The 13,527-nt window shown below is 36.2% G+C and overlaps 1 protein-coding gene and 1 non-coding gene across 2 annotated transcripts; both read left to right on the top strand.

Annotated features, from left to right (window-relative positions):
• Positions 1-3,435: 3,435 nt before the first annotated feature.
• On the top strand, positions 3,436-3,509 carry TRNAE-UUC (transfer RNA glutamic acid (anticodon UUC)). Its single transcript has one exon. It is a non-coding gene; the product is annotated as a tRNA-Glu (tRNA).
• Positions 3,510-12,501: 8,992 nt separating this feature from the next.
• LOC149261652 (uncharacterized) lies at positions 12,502-12,948 on the top strand. The gene has a single exon (XM_089370210.1). The coding sequence runs from the start codon at positions 12,502-12,504 to the stop codon at positions 12,946-12,948; it is 447 nt and encodes a 148-aa protein (XP_089226336.1).
• Positions 12,949-13,527: the final 579 nt, after the last annotated feature.

Raw genomic sequence — 13,527 nt, 5'->3', positions numbered from 1 at the left:
ATAGACTTCATGTTTGATTTTCTCCAACTAATTAACTAAAGATGAATTAATTAATTATTTTACAAATAGCTGCTAAGATCAAATTCAAATTTTAATTCTCAATTTTAGTTCAGGGACTAACTAAAATTGGAATGTATCCCAAAATGCTATTTTTAGCACTTCTATATTTAGCATTTCTTGTTGCTATTTTCAACATAAGAGGGATGTGTGATTATGTTTCTTCTAGTTTCTAATAGAAATAAAGGTATTTATGCCCACCCCTCTTTAAATTTATGTGAATGTTTACTTTTTGTGAACAATGGATGATAGGTATTACATATTTTCTCATTGTTGTTCACATATTTTTTTTTTGCATAATTCAAATTTGTCTTTGCAATCATTTTAATGATGCTTCACGTGGGACCTTTTTCATATAAAATATCAAGTTCCTTAGGTTTGAAATAGACAAAATTATTATTAGTGTGAATTACAAATCTTTATTTTTTATTAGTGCTAATAAATTTGATACAATTTAATTTGCTTAGACCACATTTAAATATGAAGTAATAAAGACTTAGTTTTATGTGAAACTTTCATCATACACAAGGATTCAACACAAATCTTTTTAATAATCCCTACACTTCAACTAGATAGTGTTGAGCTTGGCATTTTTTTGAGATAAAGCGAAATTTGAGGATTGAATAATTTTGGGCCTAATTTATACACTTAGATAGAGCCATGTATTCCCTTTTTCAATACGTGAATATATAATGTACCATGCCTATACTTAAAACATTATGCAGATGTCATGTAGCTTTTAAGTTGTGGAAACATTATTAATGAAACATTAATGAAATTTTTTTATTGACTTTTTCACAATAAATTAAATTTATGTCTTATGCAATCACTTATTTATTTATTTATATTAAACATATTAATTTACACATAATTTTTTTTTTCACAAGAAAAAACCACAAATTTCATTAATGGAAAAAGTCATTACATGATCAATGTTGATACCACAAATGCAAAGATGTTCCATACGCAGAAGCTAAGAGCAACAAGATACCAAAAAAGAAAACCATAAAAATGTGAACCATATACAAAGTCAATGAAGAAAATCCTCCCCTTTGAACATCCAAAAAAAAACCAAATGTAAAATCCTGCAACCAACAAATCCTACCCAAACATAATACCACACAAGAATTCTACCAATACGTGCCTTCTGGGACAAAAATACCAAAAAAGAGTCTCGAACTAGCTAAGGGAAATTGGAAAAGTGACGGAACCAAAGCCGATTCATAAAAATTGGGCTAAGAAAATCCAACCCCCTCCAACACTATACAAAAAAAGCTTATGAACCACAGATCGAGCCATTGACAGCGAAACTGTATCTAAAAATACCTGGTAGCATCAAAACTCTTTGCTTGGAAAGGGTGTCAGCGTTTGATTTCAGTTCGCAAAAGACATGGGAGAACTAGATGTATTTGAAGGAGTTCTTCAAAGACAAAAATTGTTGTTGCCAGTGGCATAAGGAAGGCACATCCAGAGAGTTCTGACCCAACACCTAGTCGATAATTGATTTGGAGTCTCCAACAATTTGAATCTCCTCAATAGCAAGCCAAGACACACACATCAACACCCCCTAAAGCACCACCACCTCTTCCCTGCAATTAGTGCCAGAACCCCCAGACCAATAAAATTGGAAGGCGTGGGAAGGATCAATCACAATATAGACACCACAACCACATTCTCCCCTGGAAGCTGCTCCATCGAAGAATCCTACAAGAGAAGAATATTTAATTTCCCTGTAAATTACACGACAAATATGAAATTTAGGCCTCCATGGACCAATCTCCTTAAAAAAAACCATTATTCTCAAACTGGTAGACCACACATCAGGGAGCAAATTCTCATAAATATATTGATTCATGTAACACCAAATGCCTTAGAAAAATGTATAGTAGGATCACCCTATATTCTTTATGCCTAGAACTCCAATAGGTCAAGCATGAATTAATGGAGGATCTGTCCACCTCAAGATTAATCTTAAGGGCATAAAAGACCTCTTGCCAGACTATAATCGCAAAGGGACAATGCAAAAAAATGTGCTCCACCTCCTCAAGCACTGCTCCACACAGAGGACACCTTCCCGACCCCTAAAATCCCCTCTTTAAGAGTTTTTCCCAAGTGAGTATCTAGTTGTGGATTATGAGCCATGTAAAGCATTTTAGTTTTAGTGGCACATCCCACTTCCACATTCAAGACAACCATACAACGTAGAGACTAGATTGGATTTGTGAAGAAATGTAGGAGTATGCTTCTTTTACTGAAAAGTTTCCATCGATTCCCTTCCTGCCCATGCAAGTTTATCAAGCTTATTAGAGAGAGAGATCCTAACGTTACAAAGATTCAAGCAATATTGTTCCCATCGTGCTTCAAACTCTGCCGGATGATCGATTCAAATGAATGAGGTCAAATGGTTGAAGATAAAAATGTGTTACGAATGCTACCAATATGTGCCAAGGAAAATATGCCTCACGCATTAAGGAATTGGATAATAGAGACTGAAAAATTGTATCCTCCAATCATCCCTTAAATGACGTCTAAACTGATATAAACCTTATCACCTCTACCCACCTCCCAACTTACATTACCACAGAACCATTGTTTAACTTTCATGTAATATCTTTAAATAACTTCTCTTTAATGTTTACCTAAATTTGATTACTTATTTTTTATTTAATTTAATAAAACAATAATCATTAATTAAATTTATACCAAACTTAAAATAATTAAAAAATAATAAAGACTATACACAACATACTTAAAAAATAATAAAGATTATGCACAACATACTTAAGAATCTATTTTAGGTTACAAGGTGTGTTTAGCCGGTACATTTCCTTAGTGCATTAGCGTAACCAATTCCCACAACAATCTCTCACAAGGGTAGGATCACGCTGGTACCTCGTAGGCTATAGTCACAATACTCATTTTCGTATACACTTTGTAAACATTTTGTGTCGTACACTTTTTGCGAGGGGAACATTTCCTTAAGGAGTTGTCTATAATGCGACTTTTTGGAGATTCCGGTGACGGAATCCGGCGGAAGAAATTGAGGTTAAATCTTGATTTGTTGCAGTTAAAATGGTTTTTTAACTGCATATTTGGATTCAGCACCCTCGAAAACCCCTCGGACGCTTTCATTGTGCAGAAACTAGCTATCAAACTTGCGATTCCAATAAATTCCTGCCGGATTTCGACCGGGAAAACCCGCCGGAAAAGCTTTCAAAAAGTCACGTTATAGACAATTGCTTTCCTTAACAATTTAAATATACAACATCGGCCGTATGTTAAAAGGTTTGTTACATTTGTATTATATGTCATGCAATCTTTGAATCAAAGTTCCGCTGTAATAACAGAAAATAATACGGATGATCAAAAAATAGTATCTCCGTTGTCGTCTAGTCCGGTTAGGATACCTGGTTTTCACCCAGGCGACCCGGGTTCAAATCCCGGCAACGGAAGTCCGTTGTAATATTGAGAAGTCTTTTGTATTAGAATTCCTTTATATAAAAGGTGATGTTATTGTAATTGGTATTTCTGGAACTCTTCTTTTTCTCAGAAAAACACAAATTGCCATAGAGTCAGTTATATTACTGAGAAATCTTTTGTTTTATTTGAAGGGGATGTTATTGTAATTGGTATTTCTGGAACTCTTCTTTTTCTCAGAAAAACACAAATTGCCCTAGAGTCAGTTATATTACTGAGAACCCTTTTGTTTTATTTAAAGGGGATGTTATATTTCCCCAAACAACACTAATTATATGGAATTTAGAGAACTTACATGGAATTTATTTATTTGAAAGGGCATGTTAAATTGTAATTGGTATTTCTGGAATTCCTTTGTTTCTTTGAAAAACACAAACACTTTCCTTATTAAATAGTTTCCAACTTTTTTCCCAAATTTCATTTACTTATTGGAAAGCTATTTATTTTTAGTTAAATCTGGGAATTTTGTTATTTCAAATACTTTATCAAGGTTTGAAATCTGGAGCTAATAGATGGTCACTCCATTGAAGTCATCGATTTTATAAGAATATATATGGTTATGTTGATTATTATATATATATGACTTCGATTTTATAAGAATATATATGGTTATGTTGATTATTATTTATTTATATATATATATATATATAAAAGGGGCGAGGGAGGTGTATATATTATAAATATTTTAATTTTTTTTTTAAGTTATTAATATTGAAATAAAATCAAAATATTTTATTGGATTTAAAGATTAGGCATTTTGGATTAACAAATTGTCTTTAGTTATAAGTCGATGTTGTATCCCACCTCTCCGCTGAAAACACAAGTTGGATAGAAAGTTGACATCATGATCAATAATATACTTACACCTAATTTCTAAAGAATGAATAAGGTCGAAGACTACAAGTAGTGGCATATCTCTAGACCACAATACAAACAAGAGTGGCAATCTCTAAACAAAGCAAAATGTTAGTGAATCCTACCCTGAAGCAACACGAAATTTTGATCCACAAGATAGTACTCCAACACCATCTAATAAACTAACATTCCCCAAAAAATACACTACATTGCCCTTGAGCAAAGGCAAATTGGACATAGGTCATCAAGAAGTCCAATCTTGGTCAACTACCAACCAAGCAAAATCTCCTCATAAACTACCAAGCAAGCAAAATCTCTCAACTTATAAGAAAGTTGAACCAAACAGTATGGAGTCTATGTTCCCACCTATCCTTCAAATTCTTCAACACATAACATGCAATGATGAGGCCTAGGGATAACAAATGTCCTTGATGAAGAAATAATTGCAATGGTCAAGACTCATATTAGAGAAGTGGATGACCAAAGCTCTAACCCAAAACCCTCATAAATGGGTTAAGCATCCATTTTAAATAACTTCGAATAAGGATATGACCTTTGAATTCCATAACTGAAAAACAATCAATGTCAATGAGACCATATGCCTAAGCAAGAGAATGATGCTTCTTCTAGGACCAAGAGGCAAAATCCCATAGAGCTCCTCTAAAAAATATGACTTTCCTGCTCATTCGAGTACTAGGTAGCGATACCACTTCACAACAGACGAAACCTAAACCTTCCAATGCTAGATAAGTCAACAAGTTAATTCCCATCATACCCTACTTCCATCCCAATGTTGAAAAACTAAAATAGCAATAGCTTTCTAAGCTAACCATGTATTCTAAAAATGAGAGAGAATGACTCCTGAAATAAGGGTTGTCGATATAAGACCAAACACCCTTCTGACTTTTTTCGTGTGCTAAGAAAACATCATCAAGTGTCATAACAAGACCTGCCAAAGCATTGAACCCTCAAGAGTCAAGATACCATACCAACCACTTGGCCACAAGAATACTATCATGGTCATCAATATACTTGTTAGTGAGATTACCTCACAACACAAAAAACCTAGACCTTCCAACTCTAGATGGATAGACAAGCTAAACCTCGTCATACCCTACTATAATCCCAATGTCAACAAACCAAACTTGCAAAATATTTCCAAGCTAACCATATATTTTTGAAAATGAGAGAGATTGACACCTAAATAATTGGGGTGTCGATATAAAGCACATAGACCAAACATCCTTCTGAATCTTATTGTGTGCTAAGCAAACATCACCAAGTGTTGTAAAAAGATTGTTGAGGCTCAGTTTTGCCCAATTTTGGCACCTTTTCTAGACTTTACCTTTCTCATTTTGAACTATCCTTGACCCCTATTATGCTTATTTCGGTTATAACATCTAGGTTTTGGCCAAAAGGGTGCTATGTGCTTGAGGTATGCAAATTAACATAAAAACGTGTCTTTTACCTTAATCTTAAGCATTCCTTAAGCTAGTTGTCTCCTTATTGAATTATCATGCCAACTAATCTAAAGTTCTTATGCAGATTTGCTTTAGTTAGAAACAGTTCTGTAATTCCCCGCAGTCAACTTGTGCAATCACAGTTCTTGCAGATGCTCTGAAATTCCTGCAGACACGGATTTCCTACAACCGCCTAGATTTCCTGCAGCAAAATTGGTGATTAGCTATGTTCCACTTATTTCTAGATCAAACGAGAACATGGGTTTTGTGGGGAATTTGTCCTATTGGTTGTTTCGAATCCGCCAACAAAACTGCCCAGATTTGCAGACCTCTTCTCGTTGGTCGTATGAAGGAAAACTCTAGCTATGTAACGAATTTCGCCTAATCCATGCTTTCAGTCATGGATTAGACTCAGTATAGCTAATTTTGACACTTTATACTAGTACTGTAAGCCAATGGCTCAGATTAGTAGTTTTCCTTATTTCGAGCCACATATGGGCTTTTGCACTTGTATAAATTCGACTCTATTTTATATTGTAAGGGGTTGTTGGGTTGGCTTCGCTGATAGTATATATCAAATTGTACTCGACTATAAAATTTTCATATTAATATAATATTATATGTTTTGTCTATCTTATTGAGCAAGCTCTTCTAATTTTGAAGGGGTTGTGAGTGAGGGAGGGCCCCCTTTGCTCACAACTCCCTTAGTGTAGTGTGTGTGTACTTTAAATTCTATTATGCAGTAATAATTTGTTTACATAGCTAATGTACTCTTTCTGATATATCAGCAACAAATGATTGAATGATTAAGTTTCATGTTAATGTGTTGATTTCATTTAATCAAGAATTTGTTTACATTGTTGAGTGATTTCTTTAATTGTTGTAAGTTTGATTTCTTATCTTTTCTAATCAACATCAGCAATACTAGAGTTGTAGAGGGATGTTTCAATCCACTCCATAGCCTTTTGTTGCTAAATGTTGATGCAGAAAAGAGGCATTAGTTATCTGTATGGTTGACTGGTTAGATTAGTAAGCACTCAAGGTATTAAGCCTGCATATATTTTTCGCAGCATCTCACAAGCTTACCTGCCCTCGGTTGATGATTTATGTTGATAAATTATAAGACTATAATTTGACTCAACATTTTGGCATCGTTGTTGGGGAGATGCTAAGGGATAATACTAAATTGTTTTAGTATTATGTATATTGTTTGAAATTTTCAAGACTGGGGGAGTCGAAGTGGTAAGACGAAGGGCAAAGCCTACACACCTGTAGAGGTCAGAAATTTGCCAAAGTCATGTCCTGATTGTTTGGTAAGTATTTTTCTTTGAATTTGTTTGCATAGTAGATGGTAGGGTCCAATATTTACAAATGTCTTTTGTGGTGGTGTGAGCACCACTTCACTTACTAATACATTGGCAAGGAAAAATAAGTCTGCAAGAAACAAGGAAGCAAGGGAAGAAGAGACCAGACGGGATGTCTATGGTCCTGAAAAGAGCCCAAAACATATTCCTACTTCCACAGTAGAAACTTCTACAGGAAAATATTTTGTTGCTTCCCATTTCGAATCTCCCCTCACAAGGAAGACAACATCTCTGCTCAGTGGTCAGCTTGAAAAGGAATTCCTCGTTAATCCTATTCAAGAACCAGAATTTCAAACCATTGATTCTGCAAAATCTGTAGTTTACAAAGGTCCTACTTATTTTTGGTCCAGAATGGCTCATGAAGAAGGAACTGGCAATACAGATGGAGGATATGATGAGAAGGAAGAGGAATTGGTCACATTTGAATTCCCTATTAGGGAGACTGGTGGAGCAACTCAAATGAAAAACATTCCTCCCTCATCCTTGCCTAACTTTCGTGGAGTCTCTAGTGAAGATCTTGATTCCTTTTTGTTTGAGTTCAACGTGTTATGCAGGAGCTATGACTATTCTTCCAATGCTCAGAAACTAAAGTTGTTTCCTACAACACTGAAGGATGCAACTCTCAGGTGGTTTATGGGTTGGCTTCAAACTCCATTACAACCTGGGATGAAATGAAAAAGGTATTCTTGAAGAAATATCAAGATTATTGCAAGACTAGGGACCTCAAAGAAGAATTTTTTGGCACGACTCAGAAGGAGGGGAGAGTCTTGAGGATTTGGTGGAAATATTTCAGTATAATCTGCAGAGATCCAAGATGAATCAACTAAGCAAGGACACCAAAAGAACAATTTTGCTCAAAGAAATCAGACCAGAATCTCTGGAAATTTTGAACTTAATGGGAGGAGGTGACATATCAAAGTTAAGCTATGATGAGGTATGTGAGCTATGTCAGTGATATTCAAGAGGAAATTCTAAAGTTGGAGGAGGAACAAGAGATACTTCTTCCAGGTTTGTTAAGTTAGTTGCTGGAGATGGAGTAACCAGAGCTGAAATGGGTAATCTATTTGAAAATTTTAAAACTGATATTCTTAGCACTTTATCTTCACAATTAGATGTTTTGCAAGCTAAGAAGAAACAAGAGAAACAAGAGGAACTGGAGAAAGCCCTAGCCGTGTTCTGCTCGAAATGCAGGAAGAAGCATGCCTTGAGGGAATGTCTTGCAGATAGTATAGAGGTATGCCAAATTTGTGAAGTTGAGCATTCCACTGATCAATGTCCTTCACTTCCTAAAATTAAAGCAACATATCTAGCAGATCAGGGGGTTGTCAATGCACTTTATGCAATGGCACCTCAAAGACCATGGCAACCATGTGCTACAGGTATGTCTCAATCACATTATCAAGTTCCTTATACTCAGAATCAGATGTGGAATATTCCAATGCCCTGGCAGCCTTGGCCTCCACAACAGCCTTGGCAGGGGAACTTCTCTTACCCTACTGCATAGAATTTTCCCTCTCAAAACTTTTATCCACCGCAGCCCACACAACAACAAATGATTCAACCTCAACAACAACAACTTCAGTTTCCTACCCCACCAAATCAACCTTGTCCTACGCAACTTCCTGCCCAGCTAGTGTCTAACCCCAACAATAAAACCATCCAATCCGCTCACAACATTGGATTGGTCACTTATCCCACTTTTCCTACCTACTATATTGCACCACAATCGCTGCAGGAAATTTTTGTTCCTGTGTTACAGGAATTTCCTGTGTTGCTGCACGAAATCTAGCTTAGATTTGGAAAAGTGGTGACTTGGCCTGGAAGAATTGAAGAGATTGTGGAGGAAGATACTCTAGAAATGCCTAAAGTTGAAACTACACCTGAACCAACATAACAATCTACTTCAAGGCCACAAGAACCTTCCTCATCCCATATGGTCCAACCTCCTTTTCCAGAGAGGTTGGAAATGAAACTAAAATAGCTCGAGTTTGATCTTGTGTCTGAACTAAGAAATGTGTGCATTAAGATCCTGTTACTGCAAGCAATTAAGGATATCCCAATTTATGCCAAAACAATGAGGGAGCTATGTACCAAGAGGCTAGGAAGACAAAAGAGAGAACTCTCTACAATTCAAGTAGGTGGAAATCTTGCAAGTTTAATGTCTACCGGATTTGTTACTAAAAAATATGCAGACCCCGGAATCCCTATGGTTACCACCTTTATCAATGGGCATCCCATAAAGAACACTTTAATTTATTTAGGTGCAACCATTAATGTGATGACTATGGAGACTTTATCTCGTATAGGATCCTTTAACTTATTACCTACTCCTACTATGTTAGAACTAGCAGATAGGTCTAAGGTAAAGCCAGAGGGGGTGTTAGAGGACATTGTCATCTCATTAGATTCTTGGGAGTACCCTGCAGACTTTTATGTTCTTCAACCCAAAACCAACTTAGGAGGGCATCCTTTGATCTTGGGGAGGTCGTGGTTAGCCATGACAGATGCCTACATAGGGTGTCGGTCTAGAAACATGACCATCACTCATGGAGCTGAAACAAAGCACATTAATTTGTATCCCCCTGCTCAACCCCTCTTAAGATCAAAAAATACACATTGGGTTGAAGAAGAAGAGCATGATTCAGAATGTACCCAACCAGTTTTGACAATAGCCCAAGCTATGAGCCTTAAAGAAAATTCAGAAGAAATATTGATAAATTGTTGTATTTCTAATCCTGATTTTTCGCAGCAAGAAGAAGGGAAGTCTAGTCATAATTTAGATATCATTACTAATTTGCAGGATTTTCATGAACACACTATAAAAGCCGAACTACATTCAGCCCTATTATCTGCATTCCTGCATATTCCATGACTAAATGGGGGAGTAAGGTAGTTTAGATTTTTCCTAAAAAACCTTTAAATATTAATGCTACCTTAACCCCTGAATAGGAAAAATAGTTAATTCAAGCATTACAAAATTTTTCAGACACATTTATTTGGGATTATACTGATATGAGAGGCATTTACCCAGACACATGCATTCATCATATTTATATAGAATAAAATGTTAGGCCTGTGAGACAGTCACAAAGGAGGATGAACCCCGCTTTAAGGGAAATTGTGAAAGATGAATTGTAAACATTGTTAAATGTAGGGTTCATCTATCCTATCTCAGGTAGCTAGTGGGTATCTCCACTAGTTATTGTCCCTAAGAATAATGGTAAATGGCGAGTGTGTGTGGATTATAGGGAACTAAACAAGGCTACCTTAAAAGATCACTTTCCCTTGCCTTTTATAGATCAAGTGTTGGACACTTTAGCAGGGACAAAGTATTTTTCGTTCCTAGATGGGTTAAGTGGTTACAATCATATTAAGATAGCTCCAAAGGACCAGGAAAAGACAACATTCACATGTACCTAGGGTACCTATGCATATAGGGTATTTCCATTTGGTCTATGCAATGCACTAGCCACCTTCCAGCGGGCGGTTCTTAGTATTTTCTCTGACCTTTTGCATGATTGCGTAGAGGTCTATATGGATGATTTTATAGTTATGGATGATAATTTTGAAGAGCCTTTACATAATCTTGAGAAATTTTTGCAGAGATGTAGAGAAACTAATATTTCATTAAATAATGAAAAATGTTTTTTGATTATGACTGAAGGTATTGTTTTGGGTCATCATGTTTATCCTGAAGGAATTAAGGTTGATCCGGCAAAGATTGAAGTTAATGCAAAGCTATCTCCACCAACCAATCAAAAGGGAGTTCGAAATTTCCTTGGACATGCAGACTACTACATAAGGTTTGTTGAAAATTTTACAAAGGCAACGTCTCCATTGTTTAAATTATTGACTAAAGAATCCAAATTTCATTGGGATGATGAGTGTCAAGCTGCATTTGATACACTCAAGGAAAATATTTCTTCAGCACCTATCTTGAGAGGCCCAGATTGAAAATTGCGCTTTCATATTTCCACTAATGCCTCTGATTCAACAATAGGAGCAGTATTGGGTCAAAAGGAGGATCCTATAACCCATGATATTTATCATGTTAGTAAAAATTTAAATCTTGCAAAATTGAATTACACGATGACTGAAAAATAATTCCTTGCTGTAATTTACGTTATTAATAAGTTTAGACATTACATCACGGGCTATGAAGTTTTTGTGAACATCGATCACTCTGCCACTCGATATCTCATGAACAAACCAGTCACTAATGGTAGGATTACTAGGTGGCTTTTGTTGCTGCAGGAATTTGACATCACAGTATTGGATAGGCCAGGAAAAGAGAATCAAGTAGCTAATTTCTTATCTAGACTCAACCATGCAGGTGAGGATGTTCCTTTTAATGATAGCTTTCCTGATGAAATTTTGTTTTTTATTTCTATCAAAACACCTTGGTTTGCAAACATGGCCAATTTACTACAGGAAAGTTGCCCCTTTACTTTTCATCTAATCTAAAAAAGAGAATTATTAGGAAAAGTGATGATTACTCTTGGATTAGGGGAGATCTCTTTTTCATTGGACTTGATTTGATTATTCACAGGTGTGGCAGGGAAGATGAGATCTATGACATCTTGAGAGCCTGTCATGATGAACTGTGTGGAGGAAACTTTGTAGACAATTGGACAGCTTATAAGATCCTTCACTTAGGTTACAATTGGCCAAGTCTTTTTAAAGATGCAAAAGACTATGTCTGGAAGTGTGATAGCTACCAGAGAATGGGGCGGCCTGTACAATTAAACGAGATGCCTTCGCAACCACAGGTTCTCATAGAACCTTTTGAGAGGTGGGTTATTGATTTTGTAGGTCCCATCAACCCTATGTCCAAAGGTAATAAGTATATCTTAGTTTGTATTGATTATGTTATGAAGTGGATGGAGGCAAGAGCACTACCTAGAGCAACAGAGAAAGCAGTGGTAGATTTTCTTTTCTCTGATATTTTTGTAAGAATTGGGGTACCTAAAGAGATAGTTACTAATCAAGGCACTCACTTTGTGTCAAAGCTTATGCAAGGATTTGTATAGAAATATCAGATTACTCATCGGAAGTCTAGCCCTTATCATCCACAGGCCAATGGGTAGGTGGAATCAACAAATAAGGTGTTGGAGACAATCCTTACCAAGACAGTGCAATTACATAAGAAGGATTGGTCTGACTGACTTCCTGAAGCATTGTGGGCTTACAGGATCACATGGAGAAATACCATTGGCTTCTCTCCATATGAATTGGTGTATGGAAAGCAAGTTTTATTGCCCATTGAATTTCAGATCAGAACTTTCAAGATGGCAGCAGATTTGGGTATAGACCTTGATGAAGCTCAGCAACAGAGAATCTTGCAGCTCAATGAGTTGGATGAGATTAGGCAAGATGATTTTCAACATACTGACCTGATTCAACAACAATGGGCTAAATGGCATGAAAAATACATTAAAAAGAAGAAGTTCAAAGAGGGGTACTGGGCATTATTGTATGATTCAAAATTTAAGAACTTTAAGGGGAAATTTAACACACGTTGGCTAGGCCCTTATGAAAGTGAGAAAGTTTTTTATAATGGATCTATTCAGGTTAAAACTATTAATGATGGGAATGTTACCTTCTTGGTGAATGGGCACAGACTCAAGCTATATCAAAAACCCCAATCTAAGGAGGAATTTGTGGAAGAAATTGTGAAGAAAAGAGAGCTGGAGATGGTGAGAGAAGGAGTCATTCCTTCCACTATCTCTTCCTGATTTCTTGTTGATACAATGAGCTCACTCTATTCCTCCTCATGCTCAGTAAACCATGAGAGGAATGTCTATTGGGTACAAGTTTATTCCTTTTTCTAGGCCCAATGGACTAGTTACGGAAAAGGAGCCCCCTTGGAGTCTTCTTTTCCAAGTATTTCAAACTCTCTAAAATTGAAATTTGGTGAGCATGGACTGCCCTGGGCTCGTTAAAACTACAGGTTAGTAGATCCTCTAGGATCCTCTCAATAAATTTATTTATTTTATTATTATTATTATTATTATTATTATTTTTTATTTTTTATTTTTTTCAGTTAATTTTGTATTGCTCATGTTGGACTGATGTGGGATTTCTTAAGGCCCTCCTTGCAACAATCTTAGCTCATTGACATCAGAAAAATATCTGGGTATAAGATCAGAGTCTTATGATGCATTAAAGCTTGTATGCCCTAATTACAGGCTATCTCACCAGCAGTAATGGGGAATCACCATGGCTCCTTGACTATTGGATCCTACAAGGGGGTTCGACAACAACTCATCAATTCACACCCAATAGGATGCATTAGGGTACCTTAGTCCTCACTC

The sequence above is a fragment of the Pinus tabuliformis genome, chromosome 6 (genome assembly GCF_031772625.1).
Source record: "Pinus tabuliformis cultivar Carrire ecotype Pingquan chromosome 6, CPIR1, whole genome shotgun sequence".
NCBI lineage: Eukaryota > Viridiplantae > Streptophyta > Pinopsida > Pinales > Pinaceae > Pinus > Pinus tabuliformis.
Note: the sequence above shows the minus strand (reverse complement) of the source record. Positions and strands in the feature narration are given on the sequence as shown.